General features: G+C 38.7%; 1 protein-coding gene across 1 annotated transcript in view; it reads left to right on the top strand.

The window, feature by feature from the left end:
- Positions 1 to 2,726: 2,726 nt before the first annotated feature.
- CFAP61 (cilia and flagella associated protein 61) overlaps positions 2,727 to 25,215 on the top strand; it is a 180,899-nt gene continuing 158,410 nt past the window's right edge. Inside the window, exons 1-7 of the mRNA XM_065401500.1 lie at positions 2,727 to 2,869; positions 4,620 to 4,767; positions 7,488 to 7,564; positions 8,508 to 8,581; positions 8,945 to 9,065; positions 17,426 to 17,558; positions 20,759 to 20,912. Coding sequence (XP_065257572.1) covers positions 2,727 to 2,869; positions 4,620 to 4,767; positions 7,488 to 7,564; positions 8,508 to 8,581; positions 8,945 to 9,065; positions 17,426 to 17,558; positions 20,759 to 20,912 — 850 coding nt within the window. The remainder of the gene's footprint in view (positions 2,870 to 4,619; positions 4,768 to 7,487; positions 7,565 to 8,507; positions 8,582 to 8,944; positions 9,066 to 17,425; positions 17,559 to 20,758; positions 20,913 to 25,215) is intronic.

The following is a 25,215-nucleotide window of genomic DNA, read 5'->3' on the forward strand; positions in this document are numbered from 1 at the left end:
CAATCTTAATTTTAAAGCATTTATAAAATAAATTCATAGCTGCATAGTGTTTTTAGAACACAAGCAACCAACTACGAACCATGGAAATTCACCAAAAAATATATTTAACGGAGTTAAGTTTCTACTTACCATTAAAAGTTAAAATTGAGGTATACAGTACAATTACAATTCTTAAAAAGCCTATCAATTTAAAAGTGTGGACATGAACCGTTAAGGAAAAGTAGATAAATATTCAAGTTCAGTTCATACAACCTTTTAAGTAAATGTGTATTAAGTGGAGCCTTCTCTTTGCCCATTCTAAAAATCAGCCTTCATTCTACTCAGTACACTCATCATTCAACTATCAACTCTCTAACCAAAATATACCTGTCATCATAAGTATTATAATTTAAGACATTTATTTAAAATATTGTTTATGCAAGAAAATATAATTAATTCTACAGACGTCATTGCCATTTTCTTCTCTACTGTTGTGATGAATGCGGCAGTCTGAGATCAGTGGCCTCTAGAGTCTAATGTATGTGTAGCATGGAATGAGTAATGCTGGATGCGAAGTCTGTATCTGGAAAGTGAGGATGGTGAATGTGGAGGGTAAAGTGAGGTTCCCAGTTCCTGTAGGGACAGTGGATGGGGTAGACTGGGTCTTTTGCCCAATACTGGAATGGCGGATGGGAAGATGTTGGTTCTGGAATGTATATGGGCAGTAAGGCCCAATTCTGCTCAGAGAACCACATCAATGTAATTCCATTCAAACATACTGGTCTCAGTGCGAGCATAGAGATCCGCAAATATAAACTTGCAGGACTGGGACCTATGATACTATATGGTGTGGCCTCTTGACTATAATGGGAAGTTGGGGTGGGCTCATGTCTCTATTCTATAAAGGGGAAGATATAAGATGAGATGTTGGTGTCTCTGCCTCATATTACACAGGTGTGCTGGTAGATGTTCTGAGATAGGATGTGTCAAGGCTGCTTCCCCACTCTGAACTTTAGGGTACAGATGTGGGGGCCTGCATGAAAACTTCTAAGCTTAACTACCAGCTTAGATCTGGTCCGCTGCCACCACTCCCAATGTGCTAATTCCCTTCCCTGGGTAGCCTTGAGAGACTCTTCACCAATTCCCTGGTGAATACAGATCCAAACCCCTTGGATCTTAAAACAAGGAGAAATTAACCATCCCCCCTCCTTTCTCCCACCAACTCCTGGTGGATCAAGATCCAAACCCCTTGGATCCAAAAACAAGGAAAATCAATCAGGTTCTTAAAAAGAAGGCTTTTAATTAAAGAAAAAGGTAAAAATCATCTCTGTAAAATCAGGATGGAAAATAACTTTACAGGGTAATCAAACTTAAAGAGCCCAGAGGACCCCCCTCTAGCCTTAGGTTCAAAGTTACAGCAAACAGAGATAAACACTCTAGCAAAAAGGTACATTTACAAGTTGAGAAAACAAAGATAAAACTAACACGCCTTGCCTGGCTGTTTACTTACAAGTTTGCAATATGAGAGACTTGTTCAGAAAGATTTGGAGAGCATGGATTGATGTCTGGTCCCTCTCAGTCCCAAGAGTGAACAACCACCAAAACAAAGAGCACAAACAAAAACCTTCCCCCCACCAAGATTTGAAAGTATCTTGTCCCCTTATTGGTCCTTTGGGTCAGGTGTCAGCCAGGTTACCTGAGCTTCTTAACCCTTTACAGGTAAAAGGATTTTGGAGTCTCTGGCCAGGAGGGATTTTATAGTATTGTACACAGGAGGGCTGTTACCCTTCCCTTTATAGTTATGACAGGATGTGTGGGCCATACTTGGGATGATGGTGGTTTGCCTGGGGTTGCAGCTGATATGGGAAATGTATATGATGTAGGGTGGATGAGTAGAAAAGTTTTTCTAGTCTATAGCTAGAGTCTGGGAGGGGATGGCGAGCACAGTAAAGATTTATTTATTTATTTATTTTTGAATGGGCAGTGTTATATTTTACATATAATCTTGTATGTGAGTTATTGTATGAACTGTGATGGTATTTGAACTGTTCATTTTCATACCTTAATGCTTAGGTTTTTTTACTTTAAATTGTGACATTATTTGGTATGTATACATTTAAACTTTAATGCTAGGTGGCAACAGAATTGAAAGGTAACTATGGTAAGATTTTGTTGGTTAATCACAGTTGGACTGAATTCATATCACATTATATATTATGAAACTGTTAGGTATACAAAGGACAAAATGGATTACGAGGACACTACAAACACATTGCACATGGAACTGCAAAATAGATTTTTATTTGCATCCAGGGTTAGGGCTATTCAGTAAAGCCTTCCACTCTTCCTGAAGTGTAAATAATCTTATTGATTTAAAAACTTGGCTTTTGGACAAATAGTTTGAAACGGTCGGATACTATGATGATGAGCATTATAGAAATGTCTACAACTAAATGTGAAACCATTTCATGCAGTTGTTGGCCATTAAAAACATTCCCTCACTGTACAGTAATATTTTAGGTGGTAACCATTATACTACATCCAATTTGAGACTGAGGTTTTCAAAGGGGCCTGTGGGAGTTAGGCACTCAGATCCCATTGATTTTCATTAGGATTTAACTGCCTAACTCCCTTCCTCCCTTTGAAAATCCCATCTAGAATGACTAACTTCAAGGCTGAAATCATTGCAGAAGCCGTTCACATTAGATAACAGCAGTGTTTTCTTTGTTTTTGCTAGAGTGTATAAAATGACTGCAATAACTTCTGCAAGAGGAAATACAGAAGTGGTCAATGTCAGAAGAACGGAAGCACATGATGTTTCTGGTATTATCAGTCTCATCAGCTATTTTACTGAAAAAACTTTTGGAAGGATTAATGTCATCTATCTTTTGTAAGTAGCAACATTTTAAGAACATACATGACATTCTCCTCAAGGTACCCAAAATCATAAGCCACCGTGTTACCTCTCTGCTTCAGCAAGAGAGAGTTTTGCTGGATTGTGTGTCAGCTCCCTGCCTTGCGACTCTGCCAGTCTTAACCTTGTCTTGCAGGTAACAATCAGTGAACTCCAGTTCTCAAGTTCCCCAGAGAGGTCTCTGTCAGTATCCTGTTACTCTCACTTTATTTCAATATAACAGCACTGAGATAATTCATAGTAAAACTAAGACTATGTTTCTTAATAAAGAACATAGATTTAAGTGATACCAAGGGTGACAGAACCTACCCAAAAGTTGGGGGGTCAGAGGCCTGGGCCCCCTATCTCTACTCTTCTGTCTGAGGCCCTGCCCCAAGCCAGAGCGGGCCAGGAGCCACAGACTCTCCAGCTGCCTGGGGTGGGGGGGCCAAGAGCAGCCCCCAGCCTGTGTTCCTGCCCCACAGGCACCTGGCCCAGGGGAGGTGGAGGGACCATGGCACGGCTCCCCACAGCTGCCCTCACTGCTCTTACCATGGCCGCGCTGCAGCCCCCCCCCCCCCCCCCCAGTTGGAGCCAGGTCCTGGTAAGAGCTGCATGCAGGCAGCTGAGGGGAGCCACGGATCCTCCTGCCCTGGGCGCGGGGCCCATGGGGTGGGGACGCAGGCTGGGGGCTGCTCTTGGGCCCCTCTAACCTGAGCAGGTAGAAGGTCCACGGCGTGGCACCCCATAGCTGCCCAGGACCCTGGCTGGGCTCCAGCTGCTGTGCCAGCCTGGTCAGGGGGACAGGGTCTCGGGAGGAAGAGGTGGGTGGGGGTCGGGCCCCTGCCAAAAAGTGGACGGTCCAGGCCCATCCACTTTCAAAAAGTGGGAGGGCCCTGGCCCCTCCTATTCTGGTGCCACTGAGTGATACTAAGCAAGAGTAAATGAGGTAATTATGGTTACAAACGAAACAAAATAAAACACACTTTCTAGTGTCCAATTCTTAACTTTAAAAAGCTACAATCTTTGTCTAAACAGCTTTCTCACTTACATCAAGTTACCAGCATCTCCAACCTTATAGCAAGAGGATCCAAGGTTCACAGAATCAGAAGGTGCTGTCCCCTTTGTTCTCTGAGTGATGGATAACATACTAGTTGTGTCATGTGTAGGCTAATAGAGTAGTCAGTAAATACCCAGTAATAAATCAGACACAGCTTTATGGTCCATATTTTCAAAAGTGTCTACTGATTTTGGGTGCTTCAGTTTCTGTGCCCAGCTTAAGATCTCTTGGGCTTGATTTTCAGAAGTGGGGAGTACCCACAGCTCCAGCTGAAGTCAGTGGGAGTTGCAGTTGTACCTCTGGAAAACTGGGTCCAATATGGCTCAAATGTATGGTCTAGGTATACTTAATCCTGCCTCAGCGTGGGCAGACGGACTACATGACCTCTTCAGGTCCCTTCCAGCTTTACATTTCTATGATTCTGTGAAGTTGGGCATCTAAAATCAGAGGACCCCAGATCAGTGGCCAGTTTTGAAAATGTGATTGTTAAACTCTCTTGGTCCCACAGAGAAGATGGATTTACTGGCAGGAAGTGTTTGTATAGTTAGTATCAGCGACCCTATCCTCTGGTTCCCTCATGATGCTGTTGAACAGTTGTTAACTTGAAGACTAAGAAATCTAAAATCACTTTCTGAATCTTCTTTTTGTCATTTCTTTAACTTTTACAAATCAAAATTGTTTCCACAGAGAAAAAGCTAACCTTGCTGTGACACTCAGCAAGAAGAATGAGGTTATTGCCCATGCTGCATTTCTGGACTATCCAAATTGGAATATTGTTGATCAAGCTGATTGGGAATCATTCTTACATGAAAACTACAGTGATAAAAAGTGCACAGTAAGTAATTATTTTTTTTCAGATGTGTTTCACTTGAGGGACCTCAACTTGGTTTTCATTTTGTTCCTTTTGAATACTGTATGTGTTCAATATAGGGGGGAAACAATTAAATTGCAACCGATGTTAGAGATGCATTACCCTTGTTACCTGTATTGCTATTCCCTGGGATTTGGGAAGATCAGCGTAGAAAATGGTATTCCTTTTACTGGAGATTTTTGTTTTGTTTTCCATTCCAAGTGATTTCTTTGTTGTTTGACTAAGTTGGCTAATGGGTTTTTCTACACAAATGTTCTGACTCACTGAAAGCACATCACTTGGGGTCCTAAACATTCTCAACACTAGAAAATGATAACATATTAGATTTTATAACATTACCTCTCATCCTAAAGCACCGTACGTTTTTACAGTATTGCCAGCTCTTAGAATTTTATTGAGATTCTTGCTATATTTGGCATTTTTCCTGAAAGCCCTAGCTTCTGGAGTCAAATCATTATGCGAGAATCTCCACTTTCCTTTTTTCAGAAAAGGAAATTTCTAGCCCTTTTTGGTTGTGGAGAAAAGCTGAAAAATTTGAATTCTAAAGGCTCAAAACCCAGAAGGCAAATAGAGAAACTAAAATGTTTTATTGTTAAGCCAGTCTCATGATTTTTGACCATCTGGAGTTGGCAACACTGAAATTATCCAAGTGATAGGCAAACTGCCTTGAAATAATGTTATCCACTAGTGATATTAGGCAACTGTTTTAAAGAAACTATCAACTCCAGTATTGCCATCTGAAATGGTTGTGTATACTGTTATTAAAATAAACTCTTAAAGTTATTATAACTGAAGACACTAATGCTATGTTTTTTTCAGTTTGTTTTCTTTGTGCACTTGACAGTATTTTGAATACAGTTGATTCCACTGTATTGTTGATGGTGCATGCTTTTCCCCAGGCTGTGCACCGCGTGCTTACCAATATCATCATCAACAAAGCTGTAACTGAACCTGAAGAGACAGCTGGCAGAAGTGTGTACAGAGAAAAGGTGGAAAAGAGAGAGCTTGAGCATGTGTGATGTTATTGCTCCCATGCCCGCCCTGAAGTCCTGAAAAAGCAGAACCACCCTTTTTATATTTTTAAAAAGAGGATTTTTTGAAATTGAGGATATGTCATTTTAAAAGTGTTTTATGGTCCTGATCCAGAAAAGCAATTCAGCATGTGTTTAACTATAGCCACATGAGTATTCCTGTTGACTTCAAATGAAAGCTAAAGTTAAGCACATGCTTAAGTGCTTTATTGGATTAAGGCATATCAGAAAATACAATTTTGAAAAATTCAATTTGAAAGTGTCTCTTTTTCAGAGCACAGCAACACTAAAATAGTTTAAGGTCATAAAGTAAAGAATGCTACATCCAATTAAAATCTCAGGGGCATTTACATGGGCAGAATATAATTACCCAAACTGAAACTTGGCAGGAATGTCCTGGTTAACATCCCTACTCAGAATCAGGATTGGAACTGAAGTTCTTGATTCCCAGTCCTACACTTGGACCTCTTTAACAGACCAGTCTCTCTTTCCTCTCTCTCTCCTTCATCTTTCTCTCTTCCATAATACTATACATTAAAAAAAAAAAAAGAAAAAAAGGAAAGGAAAGACATCTCTGTTTTAGAAATGGATCCTGACATTTAGGGCCAGGTTCACTGGTATACTCTGGCTGCTTCCTGCTGCTCCAGCAATGCAAAACAGTAGTAAATCCAGTTTAGTTGGCCAGTTATACCATATTTATGGCTGCTTTGCATTGCTGGAACCATGCTCTGGCTACATTGCATATTGGTGAATCTGGCCTTTAGATTTTAGTTAAGGATTAAAATACCCCGAGGATCAGGGAAAATCTCCCTATCTAAAAGGCAAAGAAGAAAGGAAAAAACATTGAAAGGAATGATCTATCAGTGTCTCTGTCTAAGCGAGGCTTTCATTGTCTCACCATTTGGAATAAGATGAAAAGACAAAACTGATGAGCAAATTGTAGTTTCCCTCTCCACTTCAGGCATACTCCTCTGGCTGACATTTGTGAGGTTAGCTCTGCAGAGCTGTATATGCCAAATATGAATCTTTAGGCTGACCCTACTCTAGATGGAGAGGTAAACATGTGTGTAGCTAATATATGATGATATAGTGTAAAGGTTTTATTGGCATGAATTTGGGATGGCTGCATTACGTAAAGAATAGCTGAGCCACATGTGAATTATTCAGGCAATTCGTACATTTTCATATGGTAGCATTGTTTTTGGGTCTCAGTTTACAGAATAACCGTTTTAGAAATGTGTGATTTTTTTTTTTGCTCTCTGTATAAAAAAATTACAAAGTGTTTTCAATCAAGTTTTGTTAAATTAAAAATGTAGCTCTGGTGCTTTAAAATTTATAACTGTAATATTAAACTTGAGTGTAAGTCAAGTGTTTTGGGGTTTTTTTGTTAATTTACTGCATAGCGAGAGAGACACACACACAAATCCAATCATTAAGACCCCGCTCCTGCAAACACTTATACACATGAGTAAATTTACCCATGCAGTTAGTCTCATTTAGTCAATGAAGCTACTTATATGTGTCTAGTTACTCACATAAGTATGTACTGACAGGATCGGGAATTAAATTTGTATATTAAGATTTTAATTACTTTAAAAAACACTATATGCATGATCTTATTTTATTTAATTCATTCGTTTCTTTGTACTATAGCCTCTGAATACACTGTTTATGCATCTTTTTGTGGCAAATGATGAATATGCGGTTGGATGTGCCCAAGAAATCATTAGGTGAGTTGATGTGTAAGTTGATGCATAGTGAAGCATGTACAGTTTCCTACTAACTCTCATCTGTAGAGACTGTGGAATTAAAAGATGGTAATGTAACAAAAAAAGCTTAAAGGTAAATATTAAGAAAATTAACTAAATTTCTTAACAATTTCAGTATGTGACATGACATGACACAACTGTGTGTAGCCTGATGTACATTCTAGATTTCAAAGCTAGACTCTTACAGTTCTGAACAGTGTAATCCTAACAGTGTAATCTCTTGCTATATCTTTTGCTGTTATTCTTGACATAAATATCATGCCGTCATTGGGACAAATTGATTTTTTCGAGTGGAGGGATAGGAAGGTTCATTGTGCACAGTTGTGCAGGAAGCCTAAAAGCTGTGGATATTTCTGAAAAATCATTGTCTGCAGGTTATCCTCTGAAATGTTTGTTAGGTACAGACTATGCAGTACAAATAATACAATATAGCAGAGTGCTAGCTCAAATCACAAACAAACAAAGTGCTGTTTAAGTTAGTGAGGTTCAGTGCACAGCATCCCTACATAAATAGAGTAAATTGCCTTTGGTGCTGTTTCTGTCAGCTTTACAGTTACAGGGTAACTGTAAAAGCCAGCTCATCCAGATTCCAGGTCAAATATCTGCCAGCAGAGATCTGGCATCTTTAATTTTTCACCACTGGGGAACTGATATAAAAAGAAAGCTATATGAAATCACAGGATTAGGAGATTAAAGAGAGAAATGGGGTTGAAAAAACAGTGAAAAGGCCTTAATAATTTTCATGTAATCTTTTTTGAGAAATCACATATTAATTTTTTAGCCATGTGCATTTATGAGGGAAGATTCAGGCACTGGAGAACAAAGTTTCTTTCATTAAGAGACTTGCTGCTAAATTTGATGTGTGTAGTTACTGAGACTAAATAAAGTAATATTGTTTGTCCAGGACAGTTTTTAATGCAGTACCAGAAGTGCACTTTATTCTTCTTTTCGTACCAAGTCATGTGGATTTAGGTAAGAGTTTATTTAATATTATTTTAATCTTAAAACAATTAGTGTAGTCTTACATATCATTATAATTAATACAATTGTGTGGTTTTCAACATATTAACAGAAATGATTGTCCTCTAGACCTGTGGAAAAACGAATCCTAACATACCATTTTATACTTCGAAAAGCATAATCTCAGCTATATTGCTTAACATTACATAAAAAGGCTAACCGTGTATGGTCCTGATCTGCCATGGTAGTAGAGCATAGCGCAGTATCATGGCCTAAATTTGAAATCACATTTTGCTCAAACAGTCCTACTAATGGGTTAAGAAATTTCTTGGTGAAATTCCTTGATAGTTTTTAACTTGTTTTTGTCATTCTTAGGCCCAGGCTTAGGAACTTTTTTTGAGCGGATGATGAGTGTTCCAGGTTCGACAATTGATGTGGACTTTACTTTGTTTGTGTGCCACAGGCACCAACATTGTCCCCAGCTGTACATTCGCAAAGCAAGGTAATATGCCTTCATCTGCTTTGTCTGTATGAGTTTGTCTGGATCAACTGAAGGAATCCTGTGACTACGAATTGAGAAAGTGTCATTTTCATTAAATCACCTAAATGTCTCCTCACATTTTCCAATTTTCTTGATGACCCAAGCTGTTGACTCATGACTGCTACTTTTATTAAAGAGACAAGATGGGTGAGGTAATAACTTTTACTGGACCAAGATACTACCTCACCCCATCTTGTCTCTCTCTTATATCCTGGGACCAACAACTACGACAAATCTGCATAGTTACTTTTATTCTAATTTGTCACAAGACTAGTTGTATTTTTTATAAGATAGGTGGCCTTATTTCCATATGATTAAACTGACGGTTTTATAGCGGTAATACAGTTTCCAGATTTTGATGTTTCTCCTATGCATCCGTTTATTTCCCCATGTCATGTTGCTACATATTTTACTGGGTACAGAACTTTTGTAACTTCAACATTGCCTCTTGGAGTAACTTGCTGTGTAGTTCCTGTTTTCTCCTATTAGGCCAAATTCTGACCAACTGGGCAAGGTCTGGGTAAGTAGATTTTGCTGTAAAGGAATTGCATTTGCATAATAAAACTGAGTAAGGAGGCCTTAGGCCCAACAATCCTTCAAACATGCTAGTGCCTGCCTTCCTAAACATTGTTTGGCACTTGTGAATTTACTCTGTGTACAAACCCACTGGGGAACCCCTTAGCAATCTCTACTCACTGTCTGCCTGGGCAGGCCTCCTCCATGCTGCAGAGGGGGTGCAAGAAGAAAACAGGGATAATAATCCTACTTTTCTCCCACCTTTTGTCTGTCTTATTTATTTAGATTGTGACCAGTTTGGGACAGGAACTGTAGTTTGTACAGTGCCTTCCACAGTGGAGCCCAGAACTCGGTTTGGGCTTTTAGGCACTAATGTAATACAAATAATAATAATAACAACAACAACAACAACAAATAGTTAAATAATTAAACAGTGCAGAATCCAGCTGTGTGGCTGTCTGCTTCTCAGTCCTCCAGCTCATTGGAAGTGTAGCGTTTCTGTCACATTTAAGCCTTAGGTGGTCAAGGATATCCCTACAAAATTCATCCCTAGTTCTTTGCTCTCCGTTTTATTATTCTCTATAACATTTTCAGTACAGTCTAGGTCCCTATAACCAAGAGGTGTTATTCACAAAATACCTGCACGTGTTTTCTTCTCTCAGGAAAGGTATTCCATTGCAATTCCTTTTTTAAAGAAAAAAAAATCAGTTTCTTTTAACTAGGAAGTTGGGAGGAATATGTTTCTTAAATCATTCTGTGTGTTTATGTACTCTGAAATGCTGCTCTAGGATGTTCTTTACAGGTTTGAAACTTACGCTTTTCTCCAAAGAGCATCCACCACAGTAAAGCCCCAAATGCAAAATCACTTAACACATATTTCAACATGCCAACGTTGGTGTGCAGACTGGTTTGCGTTTCTCTTTGAGTCCACATTCAGTCTTTTTTTATATTTTATACTCTCCACTATCAATCAATCGTGTGTGAAGGGACCTTAGAGTTGAAGTAATAGCGCAAGGTAAACTCACTCCTGGGCCTTGAAAGGTATCCATGCCCCTTGAAAGGTATCCATGCCCCTTGATTCTGTCGATCATGTTTGTCTTTTATTAATCTGAAGTACATTTTTACCTTTGGGGGCTGTCAAACAATGCAGTTTGGGAAATAACATTTTTGACGTGATTGAAAATGTTAAGAAAGCCATTCCAGTATTATACTGAAGGGATACCATCTTGCCTGAGTTTTTGTAATACATATAGGGTAATAATGGAATGGTTAGCTTTAATGAAAAGCAGGGTAGAAAACTAACCAACAAACTGTTTACTCCTTTTAAATAATGTAACTACTTGTGCTGTAAAATTCATAGTTTAGTATAGTTTGTCATAGATTCTTCTAGTAAGCTAAATTATGTTTACTACTGATGCTTTTCCTTCCCTTTTCCTCTGTATTTGCCTTTATACTTCACTAGCATCCGTAGTGACATTCAGTGGAAACTCTTTAGAGACTTATCCATGAAAAGGTTTTGACGCAATCCCCAGCCACCTGCCTAGCAACACGTTCTGGGTCAATGATATGAGATTAGAGTAATCTCTGTTCCCTCGCCCCCTTACCCACAGGAAAAAATATGCTGTAAATTGATCCTTTGCTTAACCCCTGTATATTGAAGTTATTCTTTATCTGACCTTTAAAATGTGAAATAAAGCTGTAGCACCCTAGAACACAAACCAGTGAGCTTTCATATTGAAGTCCCTTGCCTGTACCTTGCCATTCGATCTAATTATCATTGTTTGTGCTTCTCTTTACTTTACAGCTGTGTACAATAGATCACAAATCTGCCTTTACAGTGGTGTTTGTTTGTTCCAATCTGGGAAGACAGTAGAATAGTATCCATATGTGTGAAAAGCCGCTGCCTCTTAGAAAATAAAAAAGGCAGGGGGATGGTTTGTAGAAGTAAACATTGTGGTTACCATCCTGCAACACATAGCATGTGGGGAGGCTGTTGCACTCACGGGGAGCCCCACTGACTTCAGTGGAGCTTTGCATGCATACCAAAGTTATCTCATGCTACAGGCTTGCAGGATCAGGGCCCAGATCCTGAAATGTGATCTCAGGCAACCTCACGTTTTAGGAGGGAGAGTGTAATTTCAGTATTGCACTGCTTTAAAAGGACCAGTGGCAGCAGTATAATGAAATGTCATAGTGGTAAATATATAGGTTTAACACTTAAGTTTAACTGAACAAAATTGTGTTTCTTATCCCTTTCTACCTTTCACTGGTTGGCACAATAAAACAGCAAGTTTAAATTATAGTACAACCTAATGGATTTGAACAGAAAGTCTAGTTCTGATTATTTGAAATTTCATAGTAAACACACTATATAAAATTCAGTTAAAGTAATGAAGACATGGTAATAGACCCCACTAGAGGCTTCCAACCATGAAATCTTGCCTGAGAAGAACGGAGAGACCACCATTTTTTGAGTGTGAATTATGAAGTGTGTAGATTATTAGTTTTAGCCAGGGTCTGCTGTACTAATGGAGTCATTTTAGGTGGAGGTTTCAGGTGGATAACTAGGGTCACAATTTATAGTGCGTTATATTTACCCATAGTTCCTTCTTGCTTATATAAGCCCATTTAAATTAAGTTTCCACCTATCCAAAAACTGCAGTAAGGGATGGAGGTGGGATGTGGGGTGGGAAATTTTTGTCACTGATGGCAGTTTGTGCTCCCAGTTTGGAGTGGGCAGCTGCAGAATCCACCTGTATAGGGTCTCCAAGATTGTCATCCAAACTTAAAAATCATGTGAAAGAATCCAGTCACTACTAGCAGAAAAGGAACGAAATCTCTAAAACTATTATGCAGAATGAAACAACAGTCTGACTGCTTGGGTGTATTTGTCTTGACACACTGATGGAGACAAGATGGCATGCAGGCACCCACCCTTCCTGCTACAAAAATTGATACAAATGAGTTACTAAGAGAGATCAAGGCATGCATAGCTGATATTCACTCCAAACTACTAGGTATTAAAAACAAAACATTAGTGAATCTAATGTAATAGAGACTGCAGAGGAGACACTGAATCTTCAGACCAGAATCAAGCAAATGGAGAGAGAGGGACAAGGTGGGATCTTTAAAACTAATGGTGCCGAGAATTATAAAAGAAGGGACAATGTAAGAATAAAAGGAATCATTGATGACCGGGAGAAGGGTAGTCTTACTCTACGGGTCATATTCACTCCTATGCATAAGGTCAGCACAAATCATCTATGCACCACTTAAGCCATGCTTAAACCCTATGTTCCGTTCTGCCATTCTACCAATATTTACAAATTTGGCCACAGTATTCGTCATAAAATTAATAAACAGAACTGTTGGGACGTTTACATCCACTTTAAGGCCTCTTTAAACTGCCAGAGTGGTCTAAATGGGAATCAGATCCTATATTTATTTGTTTTTTAATCACTGGCTGCAGGAAAACTTGGTCCTAAGGGTTTCATTTTACGTACTTGATCAATAGGAACATAAAGGATGTTATGTTATGTTAGTTTTCTGAAAAGTTGGAGAAAGGAGTTAACAGAAAAATAACCATTCTTCAATGGCTATTTTTCTGTTATCAGTATGATCGTCAGAGAAAAAGCTTATCTAGTATGCACTGTTCTAAAGGAAAATTAATTTTAGATATTGTTTCAGTGGCACCTTATTCCAGAAAAGCTTAACAAAAACTATAAAGCAACTGGTGACTGATGGTGATGAGGATGTGGGAATATTGGAAGCTTTACTCATATCTAGTGGGATTGCTCACAGGTAGAATATTATTGGGGTGGGATTACTAGTCAGATTGGTTCAACAACTGTATGTGGTCTGTTTTAAAGGACCACTAGTAATCCTTTTAGGTCTCACAATTAATATCATGGCCTTCAGTTAGCATAATTCTTCAAGATTTTTCAGTAGCAATATGGCTCTTATTAGCCAGGGATTGGAAAAAGAATAGTCTCTCTTTTGTTAATATTTTGATTCCTTAGAGTTTTAGGACATAGTGGAAATGGATGCGTCAAATTAAAACACAATAAAGGAGACAAAAACCTAACATACCTAGCTTCCCACCTTTCTTCTATTGGATTTTCATATCAGAAACAACCACTCACTGTAAAACTGACACACTTAAAATCTCTGGGTTTTAAATGAGAGGTTGATTGTGAAAATCTCCAGTGGAGAGGGCCCTCAACAATAGCAAGAAATACAGACATGTGCAACTGCCCTTCCTGGGGAAAAGAAGAAAGAAAATAGACTTAAGACTGGTTTTATTATAAATTAGTGCAGCACCTAGCAAATTAGGGCCTTGACATAGCTGACTTCTGGGAGCTACCACAGTATAAATGTTATGTAATCATAATTAATGGATTAAAAACAAAACACTACGTAATAAACAAGAAAGAAGTGTAAATTAACTAAGGCTTAACTTTACAACCCTCTATAATGGAAAATATTATATTGATTCATGTATTGTAGGAATACTGTAAGAATGTCTTATTTTTATTTTTGTTTTGTAAATCATTTTGAAAAAACGAGTTATTTTTTTAATGGCAGGAAGGTGCCAATTTTGAACACTGATCCTGTTGTTTTGTGACCTCTGTTTATAAAGGAAACAAAAACTTGAAGAAAAGGGAAGCTACTATAGTATATCAGGCAACCTTGTAATCTCTGACCTATAGATTTCTAGGAGTACAGCATGTAATGACATTTTCTAGTGGTTTTCAAAGGCTGTTTAATAAAAGGATTGCCCCCAATTAATGAAGGAAATTGCTGAACTAACAACTAAGAGATTTAAGACCATTAATCTTCTGAGGGATTTGGAAGTTACATGGCCCTAGCCTTATAAAAAGTTTCCTGAGTAATTAATTGACTATGTTACAGAACATTTTCAAATGTGCTGCAGCACCGTGTGAGTGCTTGGATGAATAATTTATAAGAAATGTGTTTGTTAGTTGACCACTAGAGGTCACTAGAGACCTTGCAACAAAATAACCACTTACATTGCTTCTGGGTGGCAATACATGTCCCAGTTTTGGTTTTATTATCTGAATTGAGCCAACAGACGGGCCTAATTGTAGCCACCCCAGCCCTTTATTACTTCATATCTGTATAATACTCGATAGGTCGACATGATGATAGTGTGATAAAGATTATGACTGCACCGCCTGTGGGTGTAGTGTGCCCACTCTTTGCCAAAAATGTTAACAGTCTTGGGGTACTTTGGGATCTCCAGCTCCTTTTAGATTTCAAGGTAGCAATAGTGGTTCATTCTACTTTTTAAAATCTGTGGTTAGCGAAGAGGTTGTTAGATATTGCTAGTCGTCATGCTCTAGTTATCTGCAGTGCGCTATACTTCCAAGGGACCTTTAAAGATGGCCTATAAGTTTTAACAAGTGAAGAATGTGCTGGCCCACTTGTTTTAGTGCAGGGGGTGGGGGGAACATATCACCCATATGCTCAGTGAACTGCCCTGGATGCCCATCTTCTCTCGGGGCAATTCATCATGTTGGCTCAAATGTCTAAAGCTTGCCTGAGTTTGCTTCTTGGCCCTTTAGGGACCATCTCTGCCAACAGTGTACGTCAGGCCAAGTGGAGACAGGTTGAGGTAGCTTTCACACTGACAGCAAGTTGAATGTAGAAGGAACAGTAGAAGTAGTTAAGATCTGGATCCTGCAAATTGCAACATTACACCTGTGCTGGAGCCTCATTTTGACTTCAGTGGGAATCCATGTGGACTCAGGGGTCTGTCTTTGTAGTAAGTTGCAGGATTGGGGCCGAAGTCTTTACTGCTCCCTTCAGTTTAATGATTTATTTTGAAAAGTTGATTGGCAGGTGTCAGGCAGAGAAGATGAGGAGATTTTGACCATCCTATTGGGCTATGCCTCCAGGCTCCCCAGCCTTCATGAAGAAGGCAGCAAGTGCTTCACACTGTGGTGCCATCTTCAGGCATCAGCCACAAGAGCCACGGAAGACAGCACAGGCTCTCCACGCAGAAGGAGAACCACCCAGGAGCTCCTTCCAGTTCTTCGCTGCAGGGCTGACGTGCTGAAACATCCAGCCATGAAGTGGTTCCCCTGCCCAGATGGCTGCCAGTGGGTGCAGATCTGAGCAAGGTGACCTCATTTCAGAGCTCCCCTACCTGAGCACAATGAAAAAGAAGGTAGGGGATTCCCTTTAGGGAGTGTAGCATAGGCTAACCTTCAGAAGTAACTGACTGGGCGTTTTAGAGGCAATGTCTGGAATGGGAACCACTTGATGCTAACTCTTCCTTTTGATTGGTCGTTTGCTGACTGACACCAGAGGTGAGGGAATGCACCTGTTGCTCACACTAGCTCCCCAAGTCACAGAACACCAACTAGCAAGTAAGCACATTTAATTCTTTTGAATGAAATTAGATAATTTAATGGTCTCTTTCACACAAAAGCACACCGTTGCGGCAGATTCTGCACAGGTGTGCTGGGGGAATAGTAAAGGCACAGGGAGCTCCTCCCTGCCCATCTTTGCCCCATCTTTGGTATGGCTCCTTTAAGAGATTTCCACCAGCTGAGGATCTGGCCAATTGAATGTAGATTTTTGACAGCCGTGTGTTGTTTTTTTGCAGCTGAGGGTTTTAGATGAGCCATTTGAGTGTGTAGGCTTGCTTTGTAAATTAGCAATCACTGCCAGCAATTCAGCAGTACATTAAAAGGACAAGTTTTTATTTCTCATCTTCAGGTAAGAGCCTAAGCAAAAGCATCCTCCTACCTCAATCATTATCCCATTTTTTATTTATTTTGTCATGGTAGTAGTTATAGACCACTGACAAATACATGATGATGAACATGACAAGACTATTGGTTTGTTAATGGTATTTGTTTCATTCCTATGTTACTGTCATGGGCCAGTATACTCCCCTCTGTTGCATAGCAAAATCACAAAGCGTTTTTTGGTAAATGCCATTGGATGCACTGCAGGGAAGAAGGTTATTCAATATGTTCATTCCCCATCTCAGAGTCAATGGCAGCCCCTTTATAACAGCAGTGTGGAATTTCTGTTTCATGGCATTCAAGGATGTGGGTGGGTAGAATCGGAGTCACACTATATAGTGTAAATGGCGCTCAAAATAGTAGTATACGTTATTTCTGGCCTGAGCAGCAGTAACTTATCCTGTTATCAGAGGAGTCATTTGCATCTGCCAATGGAAGCATCACAGCAAAGAGTCCGCTATATTGCCAATACTGGAATAGTGGGGCTGGGAAGTTCACAGAGGTGTAGTATCTAGGCCTGGCTGTTTGAAGATGCCTGGGGTTGGGTTTCCTTATGGATCCTTGGTTTCTGCTTCAGCAGGGGCCACACCTCCAGTAAGGAAAGAGGTGGTCGATGTTTACAGTCATGGCTTCAGCTACATTCGTAAGATCTCTTGTTTAAAGTGTTGTAAAGAGTGTCTGTGCTGTAAGAAATAACAGCTCCCCAAATTTCCCTTTTCAGTTACCTCTGGTGTGCCCAGCAAGACATCAGTTCTTTCATTCTCTGTCCTTCTCTGTAGTGCATCAGAATAAATTCATAAAGAGTTTTTAAAAATATTTAACAATATAACACTGAAAATATCCGTTGTTTTTTGTTTTACAACATTCTAAAAATGACAGTGTAATTGAAATCAAATAAATGGTTGACTTTGTGTAGAAGTTATCATTTGCCTGCACTCTGAAAAACAAATTAGGGAGTGAAGGATCAGTATTCTAGTATTAGAAGTTTTAAGACATAACTGACTCTAAAAGAGAACATCTGTTTTACAGGGTGGAAGACCATGATGATCTCATGCCTATCTTCATGCACCAGAATGAAATTCTGAGAGAAACCTATGGAGAATACTTCCTTGCAGAACTCATAGACGCTCAAGATGAAAAAAACCATGCTGTTGTTTGTGAGGTAGGTCCTTGACATGCACTAGGCATGGGTATCCCTAACATTCATTATGCTGTATTTGGTAACAGCTGTTGCACTGGCTTCTTGTATAAAAAAAGAACTAAGTAGGACTAACTATGCCTTAGAAAGCAAAAATCGTAATTTTGATTGCCATTTGACACTTGAGAAAATCAGCCATTTTCCTAGTAAGCTTTCAGTTCTTTCAGGAAAATGATTGCCCTTTTACAGTGGGTATCTCCTTTAAGGATGGAACATGACAAGTGAATCAGTAATAAATAGTAACAATACTTGGCATTTCTAAAATGCCTTTCCATCAGAAGATCCCCAGTTACTTTACAAATCTCATTTGTACCTCACAATATTCTTAAGAGGACGGCAGGGTCACCCATTCTACAGATGAGGAAATTGCGGACAAGCAAATTAAGGGCCCATTTCTGTGGGATTCTGATGGTCTGTGAGGATCCATATGACTTTAATAATAATAATAATTAATGGAGATACCCCATCTCCTAGAACTGGAAGGGACCTTGAAAGGTCATCGAGTCCAGCCCCCTGCCTTCACTAGCAGTGACCAAGTACTGATTTTGCCCGGGATCCCTAAGTGGCCCCCTCAAGGATTGAACTCTCAACCCTGGGTTTAGCAGGCCAATGCTCAAACCACTGAGCTATCCCTCCCCCATGTTCTTTAACTCATGTTGACCTCATTACACTTTGAGGCTGCTCAGTACTTCACAGCAAGTGCTCCCCCCTTTGCAGACTTGGGCCTTAAGTGACAACAGAATCATAATGGAATGGAAATGTATTAATTTACTCTTGACTGAGAGCTCGACCTTGGCCAGCTCTTCTGTGGGAGGCAGTCAGGAGCTTCCCTGCCCTTGTGTAGCTAGTAAAAGCGCTATCCAGAAGATCAGCCCCTCTGGTCAAGGAAGCATTGAGATTACTGCTGAGATGTTTCCATCGGGAACAACTAATTGAAAAGGGGCAGGGAGTCATGGTTCTGCTCCTCCCATGCAGAGGCGAGCAGAGGTGGCTGGACATACCGTGAGCAGTATGTTACACCCTTTAAAGGGCTGCAGCAGTTTGTATTCACCCTAGCACAACTGGAATGTGCAGGCAGGCACTGCCTTTCGATGCTCCCCCTGGGGCAGCCTGTATGCTCCTGAAGCTGTGCCTCCAATGGAGGACTGTGGCTAAATGCCACCGTCTAACCCAGCGTGATTAGTTTGTATATTTTGTTTCTCATCGTGATATAAATGAAGCTACAATTTAGACAATTCGGTAGATTTTTGAGATAATTGGAAGAGGTGATTTTAAATCAGTTATTGTTATTTTAGGCACTTTGCATTATAAATAACCAAATTACATCCACTAGCAACATTAATACTGCATGTGATGACTGGTAACCAAGGATACATAGTCAAAAATATCTCCAAAAGGTAGAATCATAGCTGCTAGAGATGGGCAAGATGAGTGAATATTGTAGTTTGTTTCCATCTCCTGATCCATGCAGGAAAATGTATGCTAGCTCCAAAAATCAGGAATTAGTTTCTTAATTAAAAGAGAAATGAGAGTGGCCAGCATGAAACAGATTTTTAAAATATTGATATTTTACATTGTCTCAGGGGCATGCATTTCTAAAAGAGCATTCTGTTTTACAATATGTAATTGCCATACTTTGTAATTCTGGGAAGTATTGTAGGCAGATAGGAGCTATAACCTACTTTAACTCCAGAAATCTGCTTCCTTTAGCAAAACAGTAAAAAAAAAAAAAAAAAGAAAGAAAGAAAGAAAGAAAAGAAAAATCCTTAAAATGTAATCACTGCAGTTTGAAACCAAGCGGTAAACAATAAGCCATTAGTGTAATAACACATTACAAACAGCTATCTTATAAATAATGTATTTCTATCATACATTTATGGCTCAATATGAAACCTGCAAAAGGTGCTTCAGGCCTTCATAGTATAGATTCACCAATGCTGCTGCAGATTGGAAAGACACCTCCATGTGAACCAAGATAGATGCCAATTTTCCCTGCAGAGAATGAAGCTGGCAACCTCTTTTTGCACATATGGTAGATGGATTGGTTAATCAGCCTCTGCTGAGCCTTGGGCCTAAAATTACATAGCAGCCAGACAACTGCAGAGACCCATCTTTTGTTCAGTTACGCAAACAAGACAAACAAACAATCACTTGTTGTTTGGGGAAAAAATAAACTTTTTTTTTTTATTTTTATTGAAGTGTTGGTGGCTTGATAAGACAGCTGGACAAATCCAGCATTTCATCGCAAGATTTTATTAAGTATAGGAGGAAAAATACATATAGTGGTTATTTGTTTTATCAATAGGTTGCATATAATACTAAAAATTAAGTTGCTATCTTCTGCCTGCCTTGTTTTAGTGAAAAATCAATGATGATTCTTATTGTCAGTGTCTGTTTCTTGCTTAATATTGTAACTTGCAGGAAAGTTCCAATTCCATGCATTAAACCAATGTCACCTGCTATTTCATCAGTGCAAAAAAGGTCCTTATCGCTGTCATATCTGCCTGTGCATCTATTAAGGCATTTGTTGCTTGATATGTCCTTTAAATTATCTAGTGCTTATAATTACTATGCTTCCTGTCCCTGAATTAAACCATGTCACAGGGAAATAAAATATTTTCTTCCATTTAAGAGCACAAAGAAATTTGTACACTAGTGTTTAGTAATTAGGCAACCATTGTATTTAGCTAGATCCAGTTTTTACTTAAAAACGGTTTTAGATTAAGCAAGAATCTTTTCTGAAATTTATAATTACAAAGCGCCATCTTTAGTTATGTTTTGTATCTCAATATTTATTTATAAATGGTACATGGAAAAACACATCAACCCTTACAGACCATAACTAACAATATTTTTTTTATTCTTCCCCTGTGCATATTTAAGTCAAGCTTATTACATTTTCTTGTACCTTCCTCTGAAGTATCTGGTATTAGCCACTGTCAGAGACTGGATACTGAGCAAGTCGGACCTTCGGGCTGATCCAGTCTGGCTATTCCTATTTAAATCTTTCAAACCCTGGTACAAAGTAGCTTTGTTAAGGTGGGATTTAAGATAAAAAGTATGCAGTATATTGGACTGTCTGGCCTTTTCTTGTGCCCCAAATTCATGTCTTTATATAGACTTGCAGCTTTTAAGAGTGTGATCATGTTGTTTTGATATTTCAGGATGATGGCACTGCAGTAGGTTTCATGAGTGTGTGCTCTGAAGTGAATATACAATTGCTTCATGACTGTTTTGACCTGGGGCCTTTCCATGGTCTCTGCAAACCACATCCTGATGATATTCTCAAACTACCACAGGAGCCAAGTATTGAAACAGGTAAAAACAGGGTAAAATATATGGATTCAAAATCAGTTAGGCTACATTTAGTTTTAACTTCCAAATACATTATTATTTCATGGGGTTGGAAGGGAACCTTTTGGAATGGTCTATGTCAACACTTTCTACATCAAGCAGAAAACACAAAATGACTGTCTGGCATGGATAGTTGCACGATGTTGCACGATGCACATTACTTGCGGGGGGGCGGGAGGGGTTGAGAAGGTTTGACAGCTGTTGTCTCTGGTTATTATATGCTTGTCACTGTTGAGGAGATTGGAGGATCTTTCAGGATCAGTAGCATTATATAAACACAGTTCACATTTTGGAAAGTTAAAGCACTAGCTAGGTCCCCCAGATGTCATCTGCAACTGGGCTGTTAATTGAAGGTCTCATTTTGAAGCTGATTCTAATGTCTGAGAATAGTTAGGCAGCTGACTAGTATCATCTCATTGTTTCTTTGTGCTCCTTCTGTCTGTCTGTCCTGTCTGCCTGTTCTGTCTATAGTCTTGTACCTAGTCCCTGACCTGAAGAGTTTATAATCAATCTCTTTGTTATATGTTTGTATAGTGTCTAGCACAATGGGGCCCTGTCCTTTAAGGGCTACCATAATACAAATAAATAATAATGATAATAATAAAGTTGGTGCATGAATTGCGGAAAAGTTCTCTCAATGATGCACTGTCATCCTCTTGGCTCTTAAGAAGCCCTGAAGAGTTTTTTGTGTGTGTTTGTTTTTTTGCATAGACAACTACATTTTGCTATTTGTTAATAATCAATAATAGAATAAGAATGAGCACTAATAAGAAGTTACCACAATTATCTGTTTCAATGAATGCTTCTAATGCCTTATCTCTAGGGTGACCAGATGAGAGGAAGAAAATATCGTGACACATAGGGGGTGGGGGGATTCCGCCGGTGGAGGGGAAAAAAAAAAAAGCTGAGTGCTGCCGGCGGAGCCAAATATCGGGACAAACACCCAAATATCGGGACAGTCCCGATTTTATCGGGATGTCTGGTCACCCTACTTGTCTCAGACAGAAAAGAGGGCCACTGAGCAGCCTAAAACCAGTCACCCACTGATATCCTAGAACTGTCAGCCTCAGGGAAGAGGATGGAGGAAAGAACCCACTCCTAGCTATCCTATCAACTTTCCTTTACCTCCCATGCAAAGAACCACCATGTTAATAAAGGAACTCAGTCATTTTATTCTATCTCACCTCCTTGCCCCTGGAGCTGCTGGAGTGTTACTGCAGACCTAGGTGAAGGACAGTGCTTGGAATACAAATAGGGCTGTGGGAGGAGGAAAAATCATTAGTACAAGTCCACTGTTTGTTGAGAAGCTCCAACCTCTTAACTGTAGTGTGTGTGGGTCCCCTCTTTCCTAACCTTGCATGCTGGGTCAGCCTTCTTCAGGATCAGTTGGCCAGGTACACAGTCAGCTGAATGGATCTTCTAAAGCCATGTAAATTAGGGTCAGGATTGGGTCTTTAAAAGGCCAGCTGAATATTTACCAAAAGACACTAAATAACTTAATCTTCAAAACTTTAAGAAATACCTTTAAAACACTAAGCTGCACCAATAAATTCTTAGTAGGTATTGCATGTATGCTTTAAAGAGTTAGTCTACTGTAGCTGGCCAAAGTGGCCAAGAGAAAATGGTTCTTGTTGTTTTTAAAATCAAAGTAAAAAAGTTAATATATCATCTATTACCAAATTAGTTGATATACTAGCTGCTTGGAGGTTACAAAAATGTGTATGCCTATATTTGTTGTCATTTTGCATGGCTTCTTTATTGAAAATTTGCACTTTATTTGGTAAATTTTCCAAAATCTGCACCTCAGTTGATTATTTAATAAGAGCATTTCTTCCTATTGTTTGTTAGCTATTAGAGTTTAATGTCTGTTAACAGAAAGCTAGTGTTGTAAACAGTCTGTATAAAAAAGACTTCTGCTCTCAGTTAATCAGGTTTCACTTATGTGGCATATGTGATGTCATAAATCTTGTGGCTCTCCAGTCATTCATAAAGAATGTCAGGAAAAACAGGTGACCCAAAATTTTTAATGTAAAAAACAACACATTAAAAAAAACAAAAAACAAAAAAAAACCTTTCAAGCTTTTTTTTTTTTTTAAAGAAGTATTCAGGAAAAAAAGGCATAAATCTAATTCACCCCTCCTTTCTGTCATCTTTAAAAGTATATTTTTTAAAAAGTAATGTTATATGTTATAGCTTGATTATGGTAGAAAAAGAGTCAATTTATAACAATTGCATCTTGCTATTCCCTGGATGAGTCTTTGCAAAATCAGGGTTTACCTACAAGCTTGAAATCAATAGAATTACTCATGTGGCTAAAGTTAAGTGCATAGGTATATCTTGCAGGATCAGTACCTTTATTTTTGTGGGTACACCATTTGTGCACTGCTTTGAAAATATGGAACCAAATTGTCTGCTGGTGTAAAGAGAATGAAGCTGTGTTAATTTATACCACCAGAAAATATGGGCCATTATATCTTTAATGAATTCAAAGTCTGAATACTTAAAATGTAAGCTATTGTACAAGAAATGCTATGTTCATGTATAAATAGCTGTAATAAAGATTTCCAAGCTGTTTAACTTGCTCTAGCCCTTGTACATGGAGACCACAGGTTGTTGTTGTTTTTCCTTTCAAAATCTAATACTGGGCAATAAAAATGAAAGAGTATACAAAATCTATGTTTAACGTAATGTTGATATGCCACTTACATTTCATGATAATTATAGTAATTTGGCTGTTACTCTATATGGAGTCAGGAATTGGTAGCTAGAAAACACTATGATACAGTGGGAATGATTCAAGAGGTTTTCATCAGGCTTCTTATTGAACTGGCTTTTTGATCCTGCTGACTTTTACGTCTACCATCAACCTAGCAAACAGAATCCTTTTAATTTTCTTTTGGTTGAAGTCTTCTTACTTCAGTTACAGTTACAATAGATAATGTTCTTCCAGATCACACATGTATGGTACATATACAAATAACAGTGATGCAACTATATTTGACTGTGTTGGATGGAGGAGCCATTAGAGGGTTGCATTTTAGTATAACATCAGAAACAACATATCAATATTTATATGTAAACTGGAGGCATATATTAATGAGAAATACTGTTGGATTAATCAGGATGACATTTGATCATTTCTATGAAGATGCCCATCTGTGATACCCCTAGAGAAACCACATATTATATATAGTATGTGCACTTTTGTTTGCCTGCACATTTTGCATCAACATTTTTTTCTTCTGACGGTGATTATAGCTTTTTTAAAATATATCATGCTGAATTATTTTAGGCCTTTGAACTCATTATTTAAAAAATTAAATTGCCTGAGATTGTCCCAATAACTACTTACCTCAGGGAATCTAACTGTAAGTTAGTTAGGTTTCTCAACACAAAGCATGCATAGAGTTTTTTGAAGCCCCCTCTGAGGGCTCAGAAGTCTTCAGATTCATAGGTTACTGTTTTGCCATGCTTTATCTTAAAATCTCAAAGAGTTTTTGTTAATTAAAGCTTCTCTTCAGAGACTTCATTTTAAGTATATAAAAAGATGAACTAGGAATATGTCTTTAGGATTTGGAAAGTGACTTTTAAGGAATTTTGATAACTACCGGTAATTAACATATATGAAATGGCTTACATATAGGGATCTCAGATTTTATTGTTGTGGGTTTTTGGTGGTTATTTAATTTATTGGGTTTTTGTGGGTTTTTGGTGGTGGTTTAATTTATTGATGCCATCAATGTTTTTAACTGTTTCTCACTTAAATGAACTATAATCAGTTAATATTTGGTTCCACATATTGAATATAAATTTGACAATTGCAGCAGGATTTCAAATTATTTAAAGTAACTCATCTTGATATTATACGTAAACTAAGGGACCGTTCCTGCAAGATGTTGAGTAATCTCACCTCTCATTGACTTCAAAGGGAATATAGTGTTCCTTACCTGGCAGGGCAGTGTTAGAGACTGTGTTTTCCCAAAATTGCGTAAATGCTGTCAAGCAGCTACCCAAAGGCTGCCAAACACATAGATGGAATGAAAGTAACACAGCAGTCAACTTCTGCTGCATTGATGTCAGATTTCAGTAGGGTCCTATTGCACAAATGGTACATGAGTGTAAAATAGGTAAGTCATATGTACACAGTAGTTAAGCCATTACAAATCAAATGCAATAATGCATCATAAACATTCTGAAATTGATTTTGGACATTTTTATCTGGATTTTCCTGCCATTTAGCATTTTAAACGTGAGGAAACAACCTTGG

This window comes from Emys orbicularis, chromosome 3 (assembly GCF_028017835.1).
Source record: "Emys orbicularis isolate rEmyOrb1 chromosome 3, rEmyOrb1.hap1, whole genome shotgun sequence".
Taxonomy (NCBI): Eukaryota; Metazoa; Chordata; order Testudines; family Emydidae; genus Emys; species Emys orbicularis.